At 36.5% G+C, this 26743-nt stretch overlaps 1 protein-coding gene and 1 long non-coding RNA gene across 2 annotated transcripts; one reads left to right on the top strand and one right to left on the bottom strand.

Moving 5' to 3' along the window:
* Nucleotides 1–7482: 7482 nt before the first annotated feature.
* Nucleotides 7483–9850, bottom strand: LOC141480357 (uncharacterized). Its single transcript, XM_074170277.1, has 2 exons — nucleotides 9361–9850; nucleotides 7483–8183 (listed from the first exon to the last, which is right to left on the bottom strand). Exons 1-2 carry the CDS (start codon nucleotides 9724–9726, stop codon nucleotides 7749–7751), a joined length of 801 nt encoding a protein of 266 aa, XP_074026378.1. The 5' UTR covers nucleotides 9727–9850; the 3' UTR covers nucleotides 7483–7748.
* Nucleotides 9851–11914: 2064 nt separating this feature from the next.
* On the top strand, nucleotides 11915–17385 carry LOC141480356 (uncharacterized). Its single transcript, XR_012464291.1, has 3 exons — nucleotides 11915–12627; nucleotides 12720–12883; nucleotides 13202–17385. It is a non-coding gene; the product is annotated as an uncharacterized lncRNA (long non-coding RNA).
* Nucleotides 17386–26743: the final 9358 nt, after the last annotated feature.

Raw genomic sequence — 26743 nt, 5'->3', positions numbered from 1 at the left:
TTTCAGTATTTCGGATGCAACCTGATTTGCTTCAATTTTTGCCTCACCCTGTACTACGTAATTCGCCGTTGACCCTGATTGTGAGTTTGTATTTATTTCATTTGGTCCCATATGTTGTTTTTGTTTGGATGGCGTTTTTTCAATTGGTTTTTTTCTTCGTGTTTTGCTCCAGATTTTTTGTTGGGCCAGATTGAATGGTTTGATTGTGTTTGTATTGAAACAATTTTTCCTGAAGATATGCAATTTTCTCGTTCAACAATCCAATTACACATTCTTTGTCACTTATGATAATGTCTTTATCCTGTATAATTTGCCTAAGCAGCTCATTTTCCATTTTTCCCAAAATATCTCGATTGGTTCTCGATTGAAGACAAAATGTGAATAACCAAGAAAAGTACTTGAGATAAAAATAAATGTGTAAACGCAAGCAAGACATAAGTGGAACCACCTATTGGTGTGACACCCAAGTCAACTCACCAAGTTTTTATGTCAAACCAATAACTTTGATCAACTATGTCCTATACCTATCTCTGTCCGTTTATGAGATGTTAATTCTTCTCTAATTTTTTTTCTTCTATACAAATATAACATTTCAAATACAAAATTCAGTGAAAAATGTATTATTGAACACATCGAATAATGAATAATAAATTTATATCAATTCAAAAAGGTTTATTGGAATATATGAATGAAATTTCATTTTTCAAAATTAAATTGATAACAAAAAGAATTCTACACTAAAAAATATGACATTTGATACTGACATGCGGATTTCTGATGTGTCGATTTCCTCGAAGGCACATCTAACCCGATCTTTCAGTTCCTATTTCGTATTGATAAGTGTTTCATATACCTTTTATTTAATGTTTTCCCAAAGGTAAAAATCTAGGGCAGTCAAATCCGGTGATCGAGGCGGCCAAATCAAAGGACTCAAACATATCCACAGATCTTCGAACATATCGGTTAGTTCCCTACTCAATGTGTGCAATATCCAGGAGCTCCATCCAATTGATACCAACAATTCCGAGACGAGTTCAGGGGCAAATTGTCCAGAAAATCCCTCACAGTTGATCTCGGAATATTTGAATATTTTTCGTAATTCAACTTTTCTTCATAAATGCAAATGGAAACTTTATCATCCATGAGCATACAAAAAACATCAAAACTGAATTTTTGTTGGGATCCCTTATGTTTAATGAAATTGAGATTTTCTGAAGCCCAGAAGTGATTATTTCGACTATCAAATATTTCCTCACATGAAAGTTGTGATTCATCAGTCTATATATTTTTTTTTTCAAAAAGTTTAGATTTTCGTATGTCCATGTTAGTGCTATTTCGCAAAATTCTACCTGCTTAATGAATTTATAATCGGGCATATTATGTTTGATAATGAGCATAAAAATATCCTAAAATGTTTATTTCATTTTGCCAGTAAGTTGGGATATAACTCATTAAATCTTTTGCAGGTCCTTGATATGATTTTAGCGCACTCACCATGAATATAAAACAAGTTTAGGATTTCAGAGTTTGAATTTCATCTTCATTACTTCAATATAACAGTCGGACTATTCAAACAAGTTATTGTCAAATCCATTCTTTTGTTTTTAAAATCAGATTTAGATCATGACACACCATTAATCTTAACGAAATCAGTTGCAAAATTGAAAATTAATGTTTAAAACTCTTTTGATATTCGACTAGATGAATATATATTGAATTTTTCAGACTGATTTGATACTATTCAATAGTATTTCTTGGAAAAACAATTTTAGTTTGTCACAATAATTTTCAATCTAAAGGAGTAAATTTCCGAAGGCTTGTGACCTACGTCATTTTTGCAAAGCTGAAATTTTGAGAATATGGGTATTATGCACTCGATTTATAATTTTATTAGAAATTTTATGCTTGCATAGAAGCATTTTTTTTAATAGTATCATATTCAAAAATTGTATAAAATACAGGGTGTTCCATTTAAAAAAAATTAGTTATGATCATTCATCAAAAATACAAATTGAGACATATTTTTCAGACACTCTGTATAAAATAAGATTTGAGTTTAGTAAAAGGCGAAAGATTTTTACTAAACTCAAATTAAATTCTATACAGAGTGTCTGAAAAATATGTCCCAATTTTTATCTTTGATGAACGACCATAACTAATTTTTTTCAAATGGAACACCCTGAGGACTGGGGTATATATCAAGCCAACCTCAGAGTGTTCAAAAAAGTCTGCAGACAAAAGCAAAGAGAAGCCTGGAAAGCCTATTGTGAGGCAGTCGAAGACTTCCCACTAGCTTCTAGGCTACAGAAGGCACTCTCAAATGACCACCATAAGAGTATCGGCATCTTGATGAGGGAAAAGCCGCCAACCTCCAGAAGAGCGCTGAGATTCTTATGGGAACTCACTTCCCAGGTTCTGTCTTTCTTGGAACGACGAACTGGACGGAAATACCAGCAACACCCTCACAATAAAACTAGCAGTCTGCTAGTGCAGTAATTGATGATGACAAAATCATTGGACAACAAAGAATCCACCCTGAATGTATTCATAGATATCGAGGGAGCGTTTGATAAAACAACCTTTCCAACAATTACCCAGCAACTAAACTCCAGGAATGTACCTCTGGTAGTATGAGAATGGATACTAAAGATGCTCTCTAGTAGAGCAATAAGTATCAATGTAGAAAACATCATAGTGAGAGGAAATGTCCACAGGGAGGGGTATTGTAACCCTTTCTCTGGAACATAGTTCTGGCACAGTATATAAGTGAACACCAGTAAGTTCACTCTCCGCCATATTTGGGTCAAGATTCTCCACCTCGAATTTTATGCGCGGCCGAACTACAGCGCAACCGACTGAATCTGAGGCGTTTACCAAGCGAGCCAAATTGAGGCATGGAATATTATTACAAAGTGAGTCGTTGTAAGTGGTGGTTTTGTATTTGTGTCAAGTTTCAAAATGAGCAAGTGTCAAACTGGGTTGCTGTAATTTGCAGGGTGATGCCGGCATTCATTTTTTTCGATATCCAATTGACGAAAAAAAGGTATGTTTTTCCATTATTTATCATGTAAGATGGAAGTAATGAACATATAACGAAAATCATAAAATAAATTGTTATAGACCATATATAGTGAAGTCATCAATATGCAGACTTTTTATTATGAATTCAATTTGATGAAATTGAACTTTACCAATAGTATATGCCTTCAGTTCCACTGGAAATCCACAAAGGAAAATAATTGTTGAACCACATCAAGTTTTGATTTGTATCTGTAGGAAAACAATTACTTCCACTGAAATCTTTGCAAAACCAAAGTATCAAATGTATATTCAAATGACCTTTTTTGGAGCCTACTTTCCATTCAGTCTGGTCTTCTGATATGTCTCTTCTTTTTAATACAAACAAAACAAATTGTGTAATTTTTCATACTCATCAAAATAAAAACGTACCGCCATTAAATATCAACATTAATAAATAACACATGCATTTATAGTACTGAAAGTGTTAAATTTCTTGAAATTTTTTTGGGCGAAGACTTATCATTTCGAACTCACTGTCTACAGCTTTCTAAGACACTGAACTCAAAATGTTACCAAATCAGAAATCTTAGATATACATTGAATTTGAATCATCTCCGTTCATTCTATTTTGCAGAAGTTCAATCTAGAATCAACTGGTATTGCAGTCTAGGGTGGATCAGCATATGCACAAAATGTTTTTATGACTCAAAAGCGCATTCTTAGATGTATTGCTAGAGTCTCATTTAACCATAGTTGTTGTGACCTTTTCAAAAACATGAGGATTTTAACATTTAGTGGTATTTTCATTTTAGAACTTTTGAAGAATATACACAAAGCTTGTGACGACCATATGCGTGTAGATGAACTACACAATTATGATACTAGACAGAAAGGCAAATATTGCGTTCCCTTCAGACGCTTAAATATTAGCTTAAATTCACACACTGTACTTGGCTTAAGACTCTATAATCGACTTCCACAAAGATATAGATCCTTTTCAAACCGGAAATTTCTTATTGGAGTGAAAAAGATACTACCTAATTGATCTGTGTCCCTACTCCCTAGAAGATTATTATGAATTAGTTTTTTAAAGAAAAACCTGTAAACGTGTATTATTTCACTATCCTATGTTATTTGTATTTTGTCTGCAATCCTTGTTATGCATGTACATAATTTATTTTATCATTTCACTCACTGTGCTTTGTTGTATGTCTATGTTTTTTGACTTGTCCTATAGCTGTATTTGCTCGAATGGATAAATAAAGAATTGAATTGAATACTATAAATAGCAAATATGTCTTTTCTTAGATTCTGTCATCAATAACAAAAAACATTAGAATCTCATTCGATTGACACACTTCATAATTAGCCAACTAGGCAACCCAAAACCAAGAAATCTGTATTTTATATTGAAGTTTCGATTTACAACAAGCAACCCAATAATATAAAAAAAATATTTCAGACAAACGATGCAAAACAAAATGAAATTCTGCAAATGCCTTAGTAGTCATGGCAAAAGGCATACATTCGAACTGGAAACAGCCTGTTGCATACTTTTTTACCAATTCATTCACAACAATACTGGATATAAAAAGTATTGTGATTGAAGCTGTTAGGCAATTATCAAAAATTGGATTGAGTGTTAGGGGTATCATTTCAGATTTAGGTTCTAATTTCTATAAACTTACCAGAAAAGATCTCGAAGTGACTGTAGAGCAGCCATATTTCTTTGTTGATGAGAAAAATATTTTACATCTGCTGAAATGTGGCAGAAACCATTTTTTCGATGATTTTTTGAAATTTGATGAATATACAATGAACAAAAGTCATCTTGACATCTTGAACAACTTTACAACTTGGATAAGGAAAAGCAATATAGACTAGCACCCAAACTTACTGATTCTCATTTATTTCCAACTAACTTTCAAAGGATGAAGGTTAAATTAGCCAGTCAAGTTTTCAGTCTTTCGGTAGCTACAGCGATGAATACCTAAGCCAGTTTCAATCAATCAGCAGCAATAGGAACGGCTACATTCATTGAAAAAATGAATAAAGTTAGATTTTGACAGTGTGAAAGATTTCAATAAACCTTTTTTTAGAACATCAAAACAAATTGATTTTCTGAGGCACCAGTCAATCTAATTATTACAGTGATGATCTTCAAACAAGACTCAACCTCTGACGGAAGCAAGAAACTCTGTCGAAGGTTCGAAATAGATGAACATTTCAATCTAGCAGACCACTATTATAATATTCATGTAGTCATTGTTCACTGTGGTTCTGGCGTTGAATTTGGTCATTATTACGCCTTGGTCAAAGACGAAACGGACTTGTTTAAGTTTGACGATAGTCATGTCACGAAGTGTTCTGGCGATGTATTGAATCTATATTGGAGCCTCTGGAGACACCCTACATTTTGTTTTATGAGAGAGGACATTGGCAGATCAAGATCTTCAGATGATGTGGTGCTGCAGGTTTTTATGGGCAACGAGCTTCGAGCGGTGGCAACCGCTCGAAACCGGATTTTGTTTCATTTGCTGGTTTGAAAACACCACGTATTTTTGAATTATTTTGTTTTTAAAACAATTTAAACGTTAAGGACCATTGTGTTCGTTAGAAGACAGCTTTAGTAGTGCTGATTCGGGTAATTCACCTGAAGTCGATATTTTCATGGTGATGGAATATTTTAATAACAGTAGGGACTACATAAGCGCTGTAGCTTTTGATCTTAGTAGATGAACAAGGCGGGAAGGAGTACAAAATCCCATGTATTTCCTTAAGGTGCATTTCCACCGGAATCGGCGAAGCCGATCGAGGCCGATCTGCAAAGCATATCACCCTCTTTACGGATTCCACCAAATTGACATTATTTAGTCATTCGACATCAAAATGTTCGATGACGACGACGCGATTTTATTAAAGAATGCACTAAAAATCAGAAAATAATTTGGCTGTTTATTACAGTCTAGATTTAACAATAGAGTTAATGGTACAATATATATTTTTAAGTTGATATAAAATCGTGGCGCGATTATTAAAGATACCCATCAAATACAAAATGCATTCGCATTGTATCGAATTACATTACTGTAACATCCTTTAATCCATCGCCGGATTTGCAAGTTTTTACTTTTTTCAATTCTCTGCCGAAGTAACTTTGCAAATAGCGAATTTTTTTCTCAATCTCGGTCTTATCTGCATTCAACTCATTAGCAATTTCCATGAAGGCGTCATGTCTCTTATTATTGTCTTTGTAAAATGAGTTTTTGGAATCCCACAGTACATCTCGAGAACGATAGAGCTCTATCAAGGCCAAAACTTGTTCGTTAGTCCAGTTCATTAGTCGAAAATTTACCTATTTTTGCAGCGCAGTACATACATCCGTGACTTCCGCCAGCGAACTGGAAAATAATACTTTGACAACGCACCAAAATCTCTGTTCCGATCGGCTTCGCGTTTCCACCACTTCGATTCGGCTTTCTTTGATCCGGACCAACTTTTGGTGGTTCGCCGTTCGGCAAGCCGATCGCCTTATGACAATCGGCAACACGTTGCGGATCGGCTCTGCCGATCGGCTATGTCGAAGGAGCATTTCCACCGGAATCGGCAAAGCCGATCGGAGCCGATTGCCAAAGCCGATCTGCAAAGCATATCACCCTCTTTACGGTTTCCACCAAATTGACATTATTTAGCCATTCGACATCAAAATGTTCGATGACGACGACGCGATTCTTGCCTCTGCAGCATTTATAATTATTGCAGCTCAAAAAAAGCGTCGTCGACGACCAAGATTTTGGGTTAGACCAAGTCTTCAAAGCAGAAAAAAATGCAGTGCAAGTGATTTATACAAGGACTTGATACTTGACGATACAAATGTGTTAAATTTAGAATACAGAAGTACCTAACGGTGGTTTCAAAAACTTTTTCCGAATGTCTAGCAGTGCCTTTCAACACCTACTTCAAATGATAGGACCTATGATTAGTAAGCAGAACACACATTATCGAAATACCATCTCTGCTCAAGATCGTCTAGCTATAACCTTACGGTTTTTAGTTTAGTTTAGTTTTTAAAACATCAACCGCAGTTATTTCAAGAACCATTCCAGAAGCATGTACTGCAATTATTGAAGTGCTTCAGGAATACGTAAAGGTAAGTTTTTTGTTTCACTAAAGACAGACAGACAGACAGATTATTCGAGGGGAAGACCACTGCGCAAAACCTGTATATAGATATCCCCCTCTTACCGTATTAAAGTATATCCCCGGACATCCCTTGGACATCCTGGAAATTCACAAGTTTATGCACCCCAACGGTTCACCCCTCGGTATTATTCCTTTCTAATAATCATATCTTGTAAAGTTATAATTATTAGCTGCAGAAAACTGATTTTTTAGATTAGATATATTTTCTAAAATATGCTGAGAAAAAAGTTATAATTTGTTGAAATGGAACAAGTGCTTTATTTATAATATTCAACATTTTTTACAAAATAACAGTTTTATAGCTTAAACTATAAATCAAGCAGTAGGGAATCAGTGGTTAATTCGTTTTCTGTTGTTGGGAATGATGAGAGAGGAGTGGTGACATACAGCGGTAAAGCAAAAGATACTGAATATGAAGAACATGATGTCTGGCCCAAGAAATATGAGGTGTTGATTGGCTGTGCTACTATATGTGAGCTCTGAAAAGGTACAGATGGTTCATAAGATGGAAAGTTATTTTGGGGCTACTGGGTCGTGGATATATTCAAATTTGAAACAGATGGCATAGGTGAAAAGGAGGATGTTGGCGCGTTGTATTTTCCTAGTCTGGCCTCGAAAAGAGTAATGCTTATAATTTGATGTGCCACGATCTTGGAATATTTTGTTGGTAGTTTGCGCAGTTGAGCGGCCACTTCTTCCCCAACCAAAGTATATTCGTCTCTTGCTTGCCTGGATTCATGTATGTGTTTCAGGATCGAATAGGCTCCTGAAACTGCATCCTCAGTTTTGGGTTTTTTTGAGACGCTGCTGTTTTGTTTGGTAGACAGAAATTTTCGTTTTTCGCTAGTGCTAGGTGTTATCACATCCTTCTCTGCAAATGTCGCCGTGTTTGTATTGTCAGATCTCTCTTCATTATAATCGATCTCCTCATTTTCAACCTCACTTTCTTCTTGTGATTCCTGAAACACAATTTTTAAACATTAGACTTTTCAACATGTTTATACCAATTTTACCTTTTTTCAGATGCCTCGGAACGAGTTGGAATGGAAAATAATCGCCCAGGACTATTACAAGAGATGGAATTTTCCGAATTGCGTAGGTGGACGGGAAACACATAGCTATCCAAGCTCCAATAAATAGTGGCAGCGAATTTTTTAACTATAAACATTACTTTAGCTTAGTGATTTTTGCTGTGGTCGACGCAAATTATAATTTCATTTACGCCAAGGTGGGATGTCAAGGGCGTATATCTGATGGAGGTGTTTTTAGTGACACTAGAATAAACAAACTACTTGAAGGTGGACAATTGAACCTTCCCCCTGATAATGAGCTTCCAGGAAGTAATCAAACCGCACCTTACGTTTTCGTGGGCGACGATGCATTTCCACTCACAGTAAATATAATGAAGCCTTATCCAGGAATCCAGGAAAAAGAATCACAATAGAAAATTTTCAATTATCGTCTGAGCAGGGCCAAAGAATGTCGGAAAATGTGTTTGGAATCATGTGAAGTATATTCAGATCATTGCGGAAACCTATGTTATTACAGCCAGAAACAACCAGAAAAGTAGTGATGGCAATAATTTATTTACTCAGGTAAGAATCGTCCGATATATATAATCCCCCCAGATCGTTCAACATTGAATGCTTAGACTCGGGAATGATTACCCCAGGAATTTGGAGGCGTGAAGCGTCAGAACAAAACTCCGTTATTCATTTACCGAGGCGATGTGCACTACATGCTCAATGCGTGAGAGACAGGTTTAAAGATTATTTTGTCACACCAGAAGGCGAGGTTCCGTGGCAATATCGATTGTGTTAAAGACTATGTCGACGACATCCGTCATATATATGAAATATTATTAGAAGAACTTCGAAACTATAAACTATTATTTTGTTGATTTCAAAATTATAATAATAATAAAATAAATAAACAAAACTTTTCAAGTTGAACGATTTTATAAAAAAATGCACTAAAAATTAAAAATTAATTTGGCAGATCTCTGTTTATTACAGTCTAGATTTAACAATAGAGTTGATGGCATAATATATATCTTTAAGTTGGATATAAAATCACAGGCTTTGTGAAGTTAAATAAAATCGTTCAAAAATGAAGCTCTTTGTATTTCTCATTTACCTCCGTATCCTGTGTTTCCTTAGGCTTATTTTTGTCTGCTAGAAACATCATGGATTTCAATACAAACCAACTACTTGTATAAACATCTTCTAATCTATCGCCGGAATTGCGAGTTTTTACTTTTTTTAATTCTCTGCTGAAGTGACTTTGCAAATAGCGATTTTTTTTCTCAATCTCGGTCTTATCTGCATTCAACTCATGAGCAATTTTCATGAAGGCGTCATGTCTCTTATTTTTATCTTTGTAAAATGGGTTTTTGGAACCCCACAGTACATTTCGAGAACGATAGAGCCCTATCAAGGCCAAAACTTGTTCGTTAGTCCAGTTCATTATTCGAAAATTACCTATTTTCGCAGCGCAGTACATACATCCGTGACTTCCGCCAGCGAACTGGAAAATAATACTTTGACAATGCACCAAAATCTCTGTGCCGATCGGCTTCGCGTTTCCGCCACTTCGATTCGACTCGTCTTCCTTTGATCCGGACCGACTTTAGGTCCGACTTTAATGGAGCTAAACCATTCGCAATTTTTGGTTCAAACAGGAATAGGGGAAACGTGTGACGTCATCGACGCAAGATTGAATGAGTATCGTAGCGATTCATGCGTGGAACTCGGCCTCCTTAGTAATCCGCCTCACTATCGGCCCATTTTGGGACTCCGCATCACCCCTCGGCCCCCTTGTCACGTTCCAGTCACGTGATTCTAATTCAAAAAAAATTTATAGTTAGGAGAATAGAACCCGAGTCGTCCGCGTGGTAGACATTGTCCTTAGCCTCTACACCAACGTGAGATATTGAAAGTAACTGCGAATGTTGGGTATTTATAGCGTAAGTTTTGTCGGAACCGAAATTGACTCATTTTATATACCTGACCGCATTTTTTTGATTTCCGTAGAATGTTAGGGAAGTTCTAATCGTCATTATCATGTTGAAGATAGGAAAATATACTTATATTTGGAAAAGAATTATTATTTCATATAAAGATGTGTATGTGTATGTAAGAGCGAGAGACGCGTGTGACGTAATCGAGGCAAAGAGAGATGGAGATGGTATCGATGTTTTACGTTCCTAATGCAAGCAGGTGTTGCCGGTTGTAAAATAAATCGTTGTTCATTGAGCAATGTGTGTTGCCGGTTTCAAAATTGAGCATGAAGGGTTAGGAATACGACTGTGTACGGGCTGTCTCAAAATACATCATTAAAAGAAAAAACATAGCGTCGGAAGTGTACAGGGTGCGTAAAAATATATCATTTAAGAAAAAACATGTCGGTTTGAAAGAAGTCTAGTGTTCCAACATGTCAGAAGGACACTAAGTCTCGTATCTTTATTAACCAAGTTAGCATCATCAGGAGAAAGAGGAGATGGCACCCAAAAGTGTCGAGGGGTTGTTGACTCAATGTGAAGGCAATGGGGGAGCGAAGTATTTGACAATGACATTTCGAAATACGTTGTTGTTCCGTACGTCGTTGGTGAACAAAAATCAGTAATATAATGGCATTCAGAGAACACAGACGTAAATTAGAGGAATTTGAGAGACGTGTCCAACAAATAAGTGAAGATTATCATATATATGAGGAAAAGAAAAATGTTCTGAAGCAGTTGAATAATTTAGACATTCAAGACAAAGTGTTCCAGCATCAGAGTGTAGAATATGTCGTCAACGATGCTGAAAAACAAATTTTGTACTTCCCACTACGATAATATATATTGTTTCGTATGTAAACGTACTGAATGTAGGTGAAATTCCAAGCGTGAAGGCTAGTGATTATAGATGTAAACAATGGAAATCGATTCGTTCGAAATCAGTTAATGAGGGTCAGTTAGCAGTATTCGCGCAGTCGCAATTCCAAAGAAAACACCATTCAATTGTGAATTGAAGTTGATATTTTAAATCTTCGTTATTTAGATACAAAAAACTGTTGAATTTGTTTCAGAACACGCAACTAGGCTAGAGAAAAAGACGCCACAAATGGAATTTGACGTTTATGATTGGAGTTGTACAACAATTATGAAATTTAATGAAAAAAATGGATATTTTGATTGAAACAGTAAATTTTTTGTTTCGTTTCAAGTTGGTAAAAATATATAATATAAGTTTGCAGAAATATCGCTATCACTTATCGATAAAGCCAGACACGTGGCTTTATAACAATTTGGTATTGAGTTGAGGTAAGCTAGACAGCAAAGGTTCACATATTCATTGAGACCTTCTATATTCATATCCAAGGTGACATGGATCAATGCCAATGCTGAATAGGCATCCGCCAATACGCCTCAAAACGACTAAACAAAGACTCTTTGATTTTCTTTGTTCTTTTCAGAATATGTCATCACCTATTTCATTATTCAATCCCAAGGTGACATTGATAATTGTCAATGCTGAATCAGCATCCAGAGATAAGTATTTCTTAAAGCGACGAAATAAAGGTTCTTTGTTTGATTTCATAATATGTCATCACCTATTTTCCTATTGCTAACCAAGGTGACATTGATCACTATCAATGCTAAATCAGCATCCAGAGACATGCAGTTCTCAAAACGACAAAACAAAGACTTTTTGTTTGATTTCATAATATGTCATCACTTATTTTCCTATAAATACATCCTGCAAGGCGAAATGATGAGTTAGTTGTATCAGTTGAAAGTGATACCAGTGACAAATACAACGATTGTATATGAAAGAAAGTGTTCTTCATGCTCACTTTATGAATTTTTATTGCAAGATTTTTTATACGTTTTTGACACAAATGAATTTATTCAAATTCAATTTAATTCAAAGGTGGTGAGATTTGTTGAATTATCATTAATTTTTCCAAAATTTTTCTCAGATTTATTACTTGAATGTTTTTTCACACATACTTTTTGAGGGTTATCGTTTTTTTCAATTAATTTGTAATACAAAACGGTTAGGAGGTAATTACGTAATCCTCAAGCCAACCCTGGGCTACTTTTTCTATCCTACATACATCAGAAGATAAGAAATGACAATTCTCAATCTTCAATAATGAATAAAAGATAAGAATCGGTAATTGCTGACATCCATTTTTCTCGAATACTATCTTTTACAGTGATTATTGTATCGTACAATTTGTTTTGATGTTTTATTAGATGGCAGCCTCATAACTGGGAAGCTTAATAAGAGTTTTCTCGTATTTTATCTATTTGCCTTTAACAATGCCATAGCTTTTCTATATACACATGTATAATGTTGTAAACAGAAGCTCATTTTGTGAGCAGCTTTCTAGTTGAATAAAACGCATAGTAAGGTACGAATAACTTTTATTCATGTTGTCGTTTGTTGAGAGAGTGTTCGTATAATTTGAAATAATAATTCTTTTTTATTTTTGGTTTCTCGCAGGTGGATTTCCAAAAATTCAAGTTCGGTCGTGGAGAGGAAACCAATTAACAACAACAATTTTTATCACACTGAGTGACGGAGGAGTATCATCCCCCATTTGGGAGAATTTTGCATCAGGAAAATACGCTCTCGTGTTGGTTCATTTGAAATTGTACGAAATTAAGGTTAGTACTGCTTTCCCATTTTTTTTTGTTCGATAAATGTATAGAGTTTGTGGTTGTATACAATACTTTTTGTTCGACTCGAACATTTTTTCATTCATAGATATGATTCGCATAAAGTAGTGTTTTCAATACTTTTTATGTGTTTAGTACTTGCAGGATATGTGTTTTAAATTTCTTGTTTTGAATGACAGTTGATTTTTTTAATTATAACTGTAGCTCTATCATTTCTCACAGTCACTCCGTGAAAGACATTACCCCCATTCTTGAATTTAATTTTTCTTTGGTGTATATTTGCATTGAAAATCAAATTTATTTCAGAACACTACATCAACGTGTGCAGTATCAGTTCAGTCATCTCAACAACTACATCCAAATCCGTCGTAGCAACCTTTCCAGAACGAGTTTCAAATCACAGCAGCTTTCAGAACCATCTCAATAGTTTCCCCAGAACGAGCTTCTAATCTCTGCAGCTTCCAAAACCGACTCATTACATCAAGAATTCCATTTGTGAACAAAATATCGGTGAGTCATGTCAATAAATGAAATCCAAATGGTTGATTTTCCAAAAATCAAGTCGGTCATGGATAAATACATTTTACAAGATACAAGGTAATCATTCGGATTATATTGCCAAACAAGCTATACAATTTATTAATGAACATATAAAGAAATGCGTTTTAGCTATGAAAAAAAATTGAATTTTCGGTTGGGGAAAAAAAGAAAATAATTACACAAATTGGGAAATTGAAACGCTTTAAAGTGATTATCAAAATGGAATGATAAATATATAGGCTCGGGTTTGAAACGACGGAGCACCAGGGTAAAGTGGCAAAATGTTAACAATATTTTCTATAGTAGAGTAACAACGAGGGTAATCATCAATTTGACTCATAAAGATCCTAAAAAGTTACTAGATGATGCTTTTTCATCATTCAAACGTGAGATTTACAAGATTTTAAAACAAATGTCATGCCTCAAAGTTAATTTTACATTATCAGGGGATTTTATTAAAAAGTTGAATGATGGGGATATTGTTAATCGCAAATATTTCAGTACGCTAGATAAAGTTATCGATTCAAGTACGGACTTGGCTGCTTAGTACAATGAAAACACTGTGGATGTAATATTGAATAAATTAGGCGAATTTGAAGAACAACAGTCGGGGTGGGCTTTGAGTAAAATTTTTTTGTTGGAAGTAGCAATAAATAAATATGTGATTGGACGGTTCTTCTTTCATTCCATTGCTGCAAGAAATCGCAAGGAAGCAGGCATGCATTAATGTACGAAATAATGACGAAATGTGCTTCTTTTGGAGTATTATAAGCGCCTTGTATCCTGTAGCAATAAATCCACAAAGAGTGTCAAAAAATCCACACTATTCTACAGTTTTGAATACTACAGGGATGAATACTCCAATGGATTTACATCAAATTTCCAAATTTGAAAAAACTAATGATATTTCTGTGAATGTTTACACTTTGGAATTGAATCAAGCAAAGGAAAAATCATTATATGTAGTAGTACCTGCCAGACTCACGACAACAAAACGAGACAGACATGTTAATTTGTTATTAATTCAAGACAAATATTTTCCAAAATTGAATGATTATGAGATTTCACTCTTGATGATGATGACGAGACTGAAATTAAATTCCATTATTGTTGGATCAAAGATATGTCCCGATTATTAAGTAGACAATTGAACAGAAATGGAAAAAAACTCTTTTGTGATAGATGCCTTAATTATTTTTCAAGTCAGCAACAATTAAATGATCATACTGTTTTTTGCGAAAAAGTGAATGACTAAAATTTCCTTTCCTATATACGATTATGTGGAATTTTGAAATCATGTTTAAAAACAAAAATGTCCGTTTTTAATTTTTGCGAAACGAAACGAAAGCATATCTAATAAAACTACAAAATACCAAAAACATATACCTTTCAGTGTAGGCTACTACTCAAAGTGTTCCTATGTGAACAGTCTTTCTCATTTCAAAAGCTATCGAGGTGAAGACTGTATGAAATGGTTTGCCGATGAGTTGTCTGATATTGCAAAATTTGTTGAATCAAAAATAAAGAATATTGAGCCGATGACAGTGCCTTCAAATATCGGTGCTGCAACGACTTTTCTTATTTGCGAAAAACCGTTCGCTCCCAAAGATGTTATCGTGTACGATCATTATCACTGATCGGGGGCGTTTCGCGGATTTGCACACCAAGTAATGTCAACTTTTGAAAATTATTCGTGGTACCCATTACTTTTCATAATCTTTCAGGATACGACAGTCACTTCATTATAAAAGATAGCGCAAAAAGAGGATGTGTAAGCATACTTCCCTCAAATAAAGAAAAATACATTTCCTTTACACAGAACGATGCTGAAACTGAAATTAAATTTCGATTTATAGATTTTTTTCGATTCATGGGAACATCGTTGGATGAATTAGTATCCACATTGGATCAAAATGATTTGGAAATAAAAAAAAAAGAATGTATTCATTTAGATGATGAGAAATTTGCTCTTCTCACCAGGAAGGGGGTATTTCCATATGATTATGTAGATAGCATGGACAAATTGAATGACACCGAGTTAACATCACGAGAAGAATTCTATAATCAATCAAATGATGAATACATAACAGAAGAGAAATATGCTCACGCACAAATTGTGTGGGAATCATTCGAAATTATGAATTTGGCATCGTATGCAGACCTATATTTGAAAACAGATATTTTATTATTGGCAGACGCTTTTGAAAATTTTCGTCAAAAAGCATGGCAACTTATGGGTTGGACCCCGCGTGGTATTATACTATGCCTGGGTACACGTGGGATGCCATGTTGAAGTATACGAAATGTAAGTCACGAATTTTAGAAGACATTGACATGATTATGTTTGTAGAAAAGGGCTAAGGGGCGAAATATCGGTTTATTCAAATATATATTCTGAAGCAAACAGTAAATATATGGAAGAATACAATCCCAAAAAACCTTCAAAATATCTTTTATATTTAGACATTAATAATTTATATGGGTGGGCAATGTCAGAATGTTTACGTTACGAAGGTTTTCAGTGGGTTGAAAATTTTGATAAAGATGTAAAAGAAATTCCTGACAATGCTTCAGAAGGCTACATATTGGAAGTTGATTTGGAATACTATGAGCGATCACATGATTCACATAAAGATTTTCCGTTTTGTCCAGAGCATCAAGCACCACCAAATTCCCAACAAAAAAATTAATGGTTACCCTGTATAACAAAGACAAATATATTTTGCATTGTCGCAACTTGAAACAAGCAGTGAAAAACGCTTTAATTATAACTAAAACTCATCGGGTTGTGAAATTCAAACAGTCTGCATGGCTGCATCCCTACATCGAATTGAATACTCGTTTAAGGGCTGCAGCCACCAGTTCCTTTGGCAAAAATTTATATAAACTAATGGTAAATGTTATTTTTGGAAGAACGATGAAAAATATTCGGTTATGCAGGGTGTTCAAACTTGTGAATTCCTGGAACGGTCGTTATGGCGCCTAAAATTTAATTGTAAGCCCCCGATTTCAGAGTCGAACCGTTTTCGATACAAACTTGGTGGATATTTAATTGAGAAAGACAGAACTTGTTTTCAATAAACCTTTGTACATTGGAATGGCAATATTAGATATTTCAAAAACATGCATGTTTGATTTCCATTACGATTTCATGGTGCCCATTCTAGGTAGAGAAACTTGCAAGTTAATATATACAGATACAGATAGATTCATCTACGAAATAACGTGTGAAGATGTCTATTCAGAACTCATTAAGAAAAACCTTTCAAAATTTGATACTTGGGATTAGTCGCCCGATAATAAGTTTCAAATTCTACTTGTGAATAAAAAAATTCCAGGGTTAATGAAATAAGAGGCAAATGGTAAAATCATCACGCACTATGCAGGGTTGCGTTCCAAAATGTACACCTACAAGGTACAGGGTGGAAAAGTTATCAAAAAATCAAAGAGAATTCGATATAATGTAGTCAAAAATTAAATTAATTTCAAAGATTATATCGATTGTCTTACAAATTTTAAAGAAAAAATATGTGAGCAGTTTACTATTCGATCATACCCTCACCACGTTTTCAGTATCAAGCAGGTGAAAATAAGCTCGAGTCCACACGACGATAAACGAAAATTAATCCCCAAATCATCCGACACTTTACCTTGGGGGCACTATAGCTTGAAATAAGGTTATCATTTGGATTTTATTTCTATTGATGTGATTCATTGAAAAATTTTGTCCTTGTTTGAATGTGACTGATAGGTGTGTGTTACTCTGAGAAGATTCAACAGCGGTAGGAGTCCACCAACTTTGCAAGAATTGACGTAAACAGAAATATGTTTGAGTATTTCAGTTTTTGTATACTATTTATTATTGTACATGTGCACATTGATATAATTTGAATGAAATATATTGAAATTTCGTATACTTATTCATTGTTGTACACACACGTTGATATAATTTGAATAAAATATATACTAAAATTTTGGTATTTTATTACATCAAACAACTTTTTTGAGTTGAATTTTTTTTTCGCCTCATACATTAATTGAAACAAATGTTACAACACTATCTCATTTATCATATACTATTTTTGTTTATAATAAAATAAATATTCACGTAAAGCATTAGCATACAGACTATCTAAAGCTGAGGCTTGACAAAAACCTTCTATGATTTCTTCCAAAGTTAGATTAGTTTTATTTTCACGTAATCATGATTGTATTATATTGAAAACACCTCGATAATAATCACAAAATTTCAAAGCATTCAGCATAGCGATACGGTCAGAGTGCACACCAAGGTGAGTATTCAGAATCTTGTTTACATCTCGTTGAAACAGCTCCACGTTCGTGGTGTCCTTGGAAATGGAAACTTGTTTGGTATGACTTTCGATGTACTGTGTGACGAAAATGTAATCCCCGCAACATCACCGACTTTGAATTTTCCCGTTCCAGCTATTTTCAGATGAGTGTATGTTGATTTGGGAATTTGTTTTTCGTTGGTTTTGGTGATTTATTCCATGTTTTTTCATCAAAGTGTGAAACTTATTGTTGTAAAATTCTTTACCTTGATCGGTATGTAAATTTTTTGGACAACGTTTCGTATGTGTCAAGATATCTGCAAACGTTTTGGTAATTTCCTCTCCCGTTTTTGATTTCAGTAGTCTAGTCCACACAAATTTCGAAAAACAATCTATGACGACTAGAATCACTTTGAAATTTAAGTTTTGGTGAGCGAACGATCTCATTTCAGCCAAGTCCATCTGCCATAAGTCATCTATTCCTTTGATAACTGTACGGCGTCGAGGATAATTTCTTCATATCGGTTTATGTAGTTCGTTGACAAGTTGAATCTTGTCTTTGGAAGTCATGACGACTGATGGTGAAGATGTGTGAACCCGCGTTTATAATTTGGTTATGCTTAAACTACATTTTGTATCTTGTTGATTTTCTTAATAGTAGATTGTACCTTCGAATTTATTTCGGTGATTTGTTTGGAGATGTCACCTTGAAATTTTGTTAGTTTTTCATTTACTTGGGTTATTTCTTTTTCATGTTGCTTAGCTAACTGATATATAAATGAAGCAAGTTCTTTATCGGTTCCATCCACATGCTTTTTATTAGCAACATCGTAATCAGTGGTGGGGCTCTTCACATGACACAATTTCACAACAATGAATATTACCATCTGAGGTGTAATGCAACAAACATCCTCCAGAGGGCGTTGGCAATTTTCGCTTTCTGTTGCTGTCGCTACGTCCAAACTTATCGATAACCATTTTGAAAATGATAATGTATTGGGGATTGTAGTGTATCTTATAGAATTATTTTTGCTTCTTTGAGTTTATTCAAAATGGCAATGATTTCATTGTTGTGTGAAGTATATCGTGCATCTCGAGAGGCTAGCAATAATTTGAGGCTTTTGCATAGCTCGTTGGGATCGTCCCAATAAATGTATTCAATGGGTTTCGTATTCAATATCATCTCAAGAGGTAACGTTTTGGGTAGACATGATATATGTCATCGCAGTAGTAGTAGTAAGAGGTATTTTAGGAGGAAAAAACCCAGTAACAGTTTTACAACGATTTCCTCCTGTAGGAAACAACGGTTTGATTATGTTGGTGTACTTGTATCTCTGAGTGGCATTTTAGATGCCCAGCGGAATTCTTGTGAGCGCTCGATAAATCCAAAATATTTTTGTATACATTCAAATCCTCAGCATTATAATTTTCAGGCATGTCGAGAAATGACAGTCTTCTGTATACCCACTAAAGGCGTTTTCATCATCCTCATCTGTACCAGCAACATATCGAGGGATTGGAATGGAGTCGTTTCAGGCTCTTCCACTGTCTCTTGTTTGACTTCGGTTTTTGCCTCAGTTTTCAATGGGGTAGTAGCTGACTGTGTTGTTATTTTATTAGCTATTTTCCTCAATAGAATAGACAGAGGTTTGAAAAATCTTTGCAATGACTCATCTTCGGATTTACCCAATTTCAGAGCTAAATATTTTTTTCGAATGATGCGTGCAATTTCATTGATTTCATTCTTTCGAATAACATCAACTTCTTTGCTCAATGGTTTCATGATGGTGAATGATACTATATCACACACTGTGTATACTTATATATTTGTCGAATCCTTGACGATAACGTCCACCATTCTTATCGAAATCTTTCATTATGACAACGGTTCCATATCGATGTTGCCAACATTCGGCACACATTCTCTTGAATTCATCGGAAGACATGTCGGGAGAGACGGTTTCATCGAATACATGTTTCAAATTCATTCAATCCTGTTTGAAAAGTACAATCATATTGCAATTGTCTCGTATCGTATCAATTGTTTGGGGATTTTTGAATATGTCTGACAAAGATAGGCGGCGTCAATGTTCTTATGCCTACATACAGAAATATTCGCGAACTTTCTGTTGGCCATCGCATACGACATCATCGAAAGTGGATATGAAATTTGATTTGGCTTCGTGAGGTCTTATGATACCCTCATTTTCCCTGAAAGGATAATATCCCAACTTTTCTGAAAATTTCTTGAACCACTTGCTATTTAGGTTGATACAGACATTCTCAATGTTGACTTACTCCGGTGCAGGTGACTTCAATTCGTTCAAATTACATCTACCTGGTTATCAGTTTTGCGGACCAGGTACCAAATTGAAAAAGAGACCGCGGTGACACCGGTGTAAATCCTTTGGACGAGTATTGTAAAGATCATGATATCGCGTACTCTCAAAGCGGCTCCTTAGAAGAACGTCATAAAGCAGATCAAGTGTTGGAAAATAGAGCTTGGGAACGCGTTAAATCGAAAGACGTTAGATTTGGTGAAAAAGTTGCAGCTTGGCTCGTAACTACAACAATGAAAGTGAAACGTAAGCACGACATGGGGTTGTCCTTTCGACGTGGTATACTTCAAAAAATTACTAAAAATTGGAAGCCACATCCTACCAATATTAGGAAATCTAGTGCTTCGGCTTTGCGAGCTGCTAAAATGGCATTGAGACAAGCTGGAGAACGTAAAAACATACGGATACCTAGGTTAATCCCATTCGAAGCAAAATCTGGAGGAATCCTACCACTCATACCTATATTCGCTGCCCTTTCAGCTTTGGGTTCGTTGGCAGGTTGAGCAGGCGCTATCGCAAAAACCGTAATAGATGCTAAAAATGCCAAAAAGAAACTTGAAGAATATCAACGTCACAATAAAGCTATGGAACATTTAGGTTCCGGTTTGTACCTACGCATAACACGATTCGAAAATTCAAAAATGTGCCCGTCAATTGAGAATTCCACATTTCGTGGAGTCTTTATGCATGACACGTTGCCAACTTGTGGTCCTCGGCTGCGAGAATGTGCTGTATTGAAGTTAGATTCTCAATTGAATGCAGGCACTCATTGGGTAGCTTACATTAAAAACGGTATGCTATACAATATTTTGATAGTTTCGGTAATCTCAAACCTCCGATGGAATTGGTAAGATATTTTGGAAGAGGTATAACGATTACATATAACAATGATCAGTATCAAAATTTTGACCAGAGTAATTGCGGACATCTGTGCCTACAGTTTCTGCTTCATAATGTCTGCAAAATAGTTGGAGATTTAACCGAGAACTTTATCCATCGACTATTTGATTGAGAATGTTGAACCTTGGGAATTATTGGATGTTTGGCATAGATTACCAAAGGACTACCAACATCGATTTGCTTTGCAGATTCGTTTACCATGTTTCATCCATTACCGACATGAGGTACCACCACCTACATCAGCTGCGTCATCGCTACAAAAAGCAATGTATTATGGTCCTGTGAGTTCACAAATAGAATGTTATTATTGTAGAAATGAATGATTTTTATTGAAAATGTTGTTGTTTCAATCATTATTTAAGGAGATGTCATACTGACATTATATCAGTCATGTCTATGATATTAACGCTAACGAGTCGTTCTTCGACGCTATGTGGCGAATTATGTGACGTGGTTTGGTTCCAATTTTAGATTCATTCGATGTAAAGAATATGTTCTCCAACATACCGTACAAAGAGTGTAAGCACCTCATTTTAGACATATTAGATCAAGCCAAAGTGGACCATATCGCTTCCTTTGAAGTTTCAACAGTTTTCGATGTGTGCCTAAATCAGAGCTACCTACAGTTCGACAACAAATTTTATAAACAGGATTCAGGTTTACCAATGGGCTCACCCCTTAGTTCACTTTCAGCAGACATAGAGATAGAGAAACAGATAGATTTCTTAGACCTGGCCATTACACACAATCAGAATAAATTTGAGTTCAATGTTTTCAAAAAGCCTAGCGATACAGACATCACCATCCCAAGCGATTATTTCCATCCAGACAGTCATGAATTAGCAGCTTACAATTCAATGTTGCACAGAGCATTCTCACGGCCTTTGTCTGCAGACAATCTAGCTAGGGAAATTGATATAATTACACAAATAGGTCATAATAATGGTTTTCAACGCAGATACTAACCAGAAGTTAGTCAGGAAACAAAACCGAAAATTCACTTACAGATCAATATACCCTCAGGTCAAACAACCAGAAATCAAGAAATGGGTAACGGTAACATATCTTGGAAAAAGAACAGAAATAATTATTGCAGGTTTCTTCAGAAAAAACAATGTGGAAGTAGCATTCAGACCACATGCCAGGTTATTTAATTTCCTTTTCAATGCCAAAGATAAGGTCGACAAGTTGGAAAAATCTGGAGTTTATAAGCTTAAGTGTCCGGAGTGTAATAGTGTTTATGTGGGACAATGTGGCCGAAATTTCCAAAAACGGTATGCTGAACATGAAAGGTCCTTCAGACTAGGAAAAAATGATTCGACGTTTTCAAACCATTCCTTGGCATGCAACCACAAGTTTCCGAATCTAAACGATACGGATACGGAAATTCACAAGCATAAACATTGCGGGTGCAACCTGTTACATGATCAAATCGATTTAATTCACTCTCCGGTTTTTAAATTGACATATCTGCATTGTGAACTGTAAATTCAGGTACTCAATCAAGTCAAGTATCTCAATTTCTATTAGTACCTACAGGGGTGGTATATAATGGCGAATGTAATGAATCATTGTTAATTTATTGTATAAGTTTGAAAATGTCCGTATAGGACGAAACTGCAGTAACCTTAGTTATAAATGAAAGTGATAAAAAAACATAGAAATTTTCATTTCTCTTTCCATTATGATTTCCTACCATGTAGTAACGGCTACATCCATCAATTTATTTCGATATGGGTTTGCATTCCTTGGTTGTTTATTGTGGTGACTGAAACTTCTATTTTGGGGTTTACTGCGACATTCATTTCTCTTGTGGCCAGACTTTCCGCAGTTACAGCAGTTATATCTGAAGTTTTAGGTTCCGAAAGCTGTTGACTGTTGAGAGATGCTGGTAGTACTTCCAGAGTTCTTCCTCTTGTTATTCTCATCCAAGAGACGAGCCTTCACAAATTCCAAAGATAACTTTGATTGATCAATAGTTTCCAAAGCAGCCACAACAGCTTCAAATGATTTAGTTAAACTTAGTAGGTCCGGGAGACCTAGGATAAATTCACCGCCCAAAAAAAAAGGTGGATGTAGCGAGGTAAATGGCAACACTTACCTTTCTCAGGCCGGTGCGATGCGGAGACAAATAGCCTTTCCACTGGCAAGACCGCTGGGTGCCTACTCGTGGCCGGACTGTCTCTTACAAAACTCAACGGATCTAGAGGGGGAATCCTCGATAAAAAAACTCCTGGGGACACACATCTGTTTTGCAGAGACGGCGGACCCTGGGAGTTCTCTGGCCTATCTTACCTCTCTTCAACTTGTTTGGGTAAGATAACTTCTCTTCTATCCTATCGGCCTTCCTTGGACAACTCTTGTTCTTTTCCGACCCCGACGCTTTTAGGGTATCCGTGGGCTAGGGGTCATTCAGTTCCTTACTTTAGGATGCAGGGGAGGCGGCTGCAAACCCTTCTCTTCCAGTCTCCCTCCTGCTCCATTCGAAACCAGGGGCGAAGCGAGAGGGAGACTACCGCGTCCCTCAATCCCAAGGTGTAGCACCATCGTGCCGAAGGGATGCGTGGCACAGAGGTGAGTAAGTGTGTCTCTAGCGATGCCTCCTGGAAATGGCGACCCAGTGGGGACTGAGCCTTACTTCTGCATGCGGGGCTCTACAGGGGTGAACCTGAAATTTTCCTAGCTATTCGTGGGAACTATTATGGATGTCCAAAAAATTTACAAAAAAACGCAGGATGACAAGTCGGTTGAGGGAACTGAAGAGAAGCCGGTTCATTCGTTCTCTGAATCGGAAGGATGGAATCCCGGTCTCGTGATTCAGAAAATTGAAAGGTGGGTACACAATATGAAGGCTGAGATCAAGTTGGCGGGACAACATGCATTCATTCCTTCTCTAAATCAGAAGGATGGAATTCCGGCCTCGTTGTTCAGGAAATTGAAATGTGATTAGTGGGTACACAATATGGAAGTTAAGATCAAGTTGGCGGAACAACATCTCATATCCAATGTGTGATGGATCACAGGGTGGCCAACAGGCGTTTCACGCCCGTAGTGAGGCAGATAGTCGTCAAATTATGACGTTTCTATCACACTTCGAGTCAGGGCGTGCTACTGACCACGAAACTTCTCTACTTCGATAGGCTAGGAATACGAAGTTGCTAAAGAATAACTAGTGAGGCGAGCGAGAAGTTCCACTATGGGTGGAAAAATGAGAGGAAAACAACAGCTCTCATACTGGCACTACGAGGAAAGGCCTCCAAAATTCTGCAAAATATTTCAAGTCAAGAGGCTGGTAAGACTGCAGCAGTCGCTGAGGATGGCGCATCCAAAAAAATTGAATGAAGCCATCATTTATGCCCTAGAATTTGAAGCTGCCAAAAATGCTTCACGACAACAACGAAAAGTTCTAGTGAGGGCCATCGATGAAAAGGAAGACGAAGGAACAGATCAATTCATGGTAGGTCTTGAAGAACTCTTTAAGAATCATTTGATGAATGGAACTGCGCCCAAAGCAAAAGGATGGCCTAGATAATATAACTGCGACAGACAAGGACATTTGAGGCGAGACTGTCGATCTCGTACATCCAACGAAAGAAGTGACTGGCGTTCGAGATCACCCGAAGTGGAGCGCCATGGTTTGGAGAAGCCAAATTCAGCCTACGTTAAGAGAAGTACATTGACTGCGGCATCCCAAGTCCCCAGATGTTCATTTCTACGATAGGACGTAACAGTTGTCGATGGATTTCTGAATAATTACTTTTTTATTATCGATACTGGAGCTACGAAGATCAGTAATGACAGCCGACATTCCCAACAAAAGCAGTTTGAAGAAATTATCACTAGTACCTGTTCTGAAAACAGCCACTGGAGATTGATTGACAGTCTATGGAGAAGCTGAAGTGAGACTGAGGCTTGGCGAAATAGAAAATAAGGTTTTACTGGCCAACATCGTTGACGAATTGATTCTGGGTCTAGACATCATTTCCCCCGACGGATTCGTGGTGGACATGAGGAACAAACTGTTGAATTTCGGAAACGAAGAAATTCTACTCGATGTGCCCTCGCAGCCTCATGGCAGCGCCAAGGAGGTTATACTGGAAGATTCCAGAATCTTCCCCAACACCTAAAAATTATTCAAGCGGAAATTGCTAGCCCTGGCTAGCAGCCCTGGCTAGCCCTCTCAAGAAAGGCGAACCGATCATGAAAATCGACAGTATCGAAAAAGTCCTTCTACAGCATGCTCAATAACTCGCAAAGGAACTCACAGACTCCTTCAAGAAGACGTGCAGCCATCTCCCTAAAGATGAACTATGGCCGAACGGATTTAGTTCAACATAGCATCGATACTGATAATGCCAAGCCAATACGTCAACCACCGAGACGACTTCCCTTCACAAAGCAAGACCAAGCTGTATCCATTATTAAGGACATGTTGGAGGAAGAAGTAATCGAGGAATCAAACAGCCCCTGGTCATCACCTGTTGTGTTAGTGACTAAGAAAGATGGATCGACGAGATTTTGCGTATACTACAGGGGGCTTAATGATATCATCAGAAAGCACAGATATCCTCTCCCTAGAATAGATGACACCCTGAACATCTTGGCCGAATGCAGATGGTTCTCAACATTAGATCTGAAAAGCGGATATTGGCAGGTGGCCGTTCGCCCCGAGGATGAAGAATCAATGAAAATCAATGAATTATACCAGTTTAAGTTTATGCCGTTCGGAATATGCAATGCACCCGGAACATTTGAACGCTTGATGGAGTTGGTGTTGAGAGGACTTACCTGGAAAACATGCTTGGTCTATCTTGATGACATTTTAGTCACCGGAAAAAGTTTTGACGAATATTTGTCAAACTTGAGGAGTGTTTTCACGAGGCTACGGAAAGCTCATTTGTAGATAAATCCCAAGAAGTTCTACCTCTTCCAGGAAAAAAAGAATTTCTTGGGACACGATGTGTTTTCAAAAGGAGTTGAAACGGATCCAGAGAAAATCGAGGTAGTGCAAAAATGGCCAACACCGAAGAGCAAGCACGATGTAGCTATTACCAGCGTTTCGTGAAGGACTTTGGAGAAATTACCGCTGCATGGCTAAACTGAAAAGAGAACGCCCTCTGTTTGATACCCAGAATGCCAGCAAGCATTTGCTACCCTGAATAGGCATTTGATCAGCGAACCAATCCTCTTATATCCAAAAGAGGAGGGCTTGTTTATACTTGACACTGATGCATCCCAACATGGAATAGGAGCAGTACTTTCCCAGGTACAAGAGAAAGAAGAAGTCGTTATTATAGCTAGGTGGATCGAAAAGTTACATACAAACTTACGATTTTGAAATTCAACATCGAAAAGGAAAGAGTCGCGGAATGTCCTTTGGAATGATGCATACAGAACGGTATGTTTTCGAAACAGTCCACCATGCATCTTCAAAGTTTTTCAAATTCGCAACTGCTGTACATTTATTGAATAGGCGTAGTTATCTTCCAGAAATACTTTCTTTTGATGACCACGCATATAAATGATGTTGACATCATATAGATTTTCCTTGAGAATGCTCTTTAGATAATATTCCACGAGGCCCGAAAAATATTTTAAACTATGAATATTTTTCCACATAGGCAACGCCTATTCGATCGACTCTGCTCAAGAAGAAGTATGGTTTCGGCGGCATGAACAGGGAATCATTACATTGATTACTTTTAATGGTTATTTTAATGGTACTCTCTTTGGGGTGGAATTGCTGCTCAACAACAAATCTTTGGATATCAACGAAT

The sequence above is a fragment of the Leptinotarsa decemlineata genome, unplaced genomic scaffold (genome assembly GCF_025532065.1).
Source record: "Leptinotarsa decemlineata unplaced genomic scaffold, Ldec_3_MD MMD2_P_RNA_scaffold_7, whole genome shotgun sequence".
Taxonomy (NCBI): Eukaryota; Metazoa; Arthropoda; class Insecta; order Coleoptera; family Chrysomelidae; genus Leptinotarsa; species Leptinotarsa decemlineata.
Note: the sequence above shows the minus strand (reverse complement) of the source record. Positions and strands in the feature narration are given on the sequence as shown.

Coding starts and splice junctions, on each gene's coding strand:
- LOC141480357 (XM_074170277.1), bottom strand. CDS start 9,726: ATGTACTGCGCTGCGAAAATAGGTAATTTTCGAATAATGAACTGGACT. Junction 8,184..9,360: donor AGGAAACACAGGATACGGAG/GTAAATGAGAAA, acceptor ATTGTGTTTCAG/GAATCACAAGAAGAAAGTGA.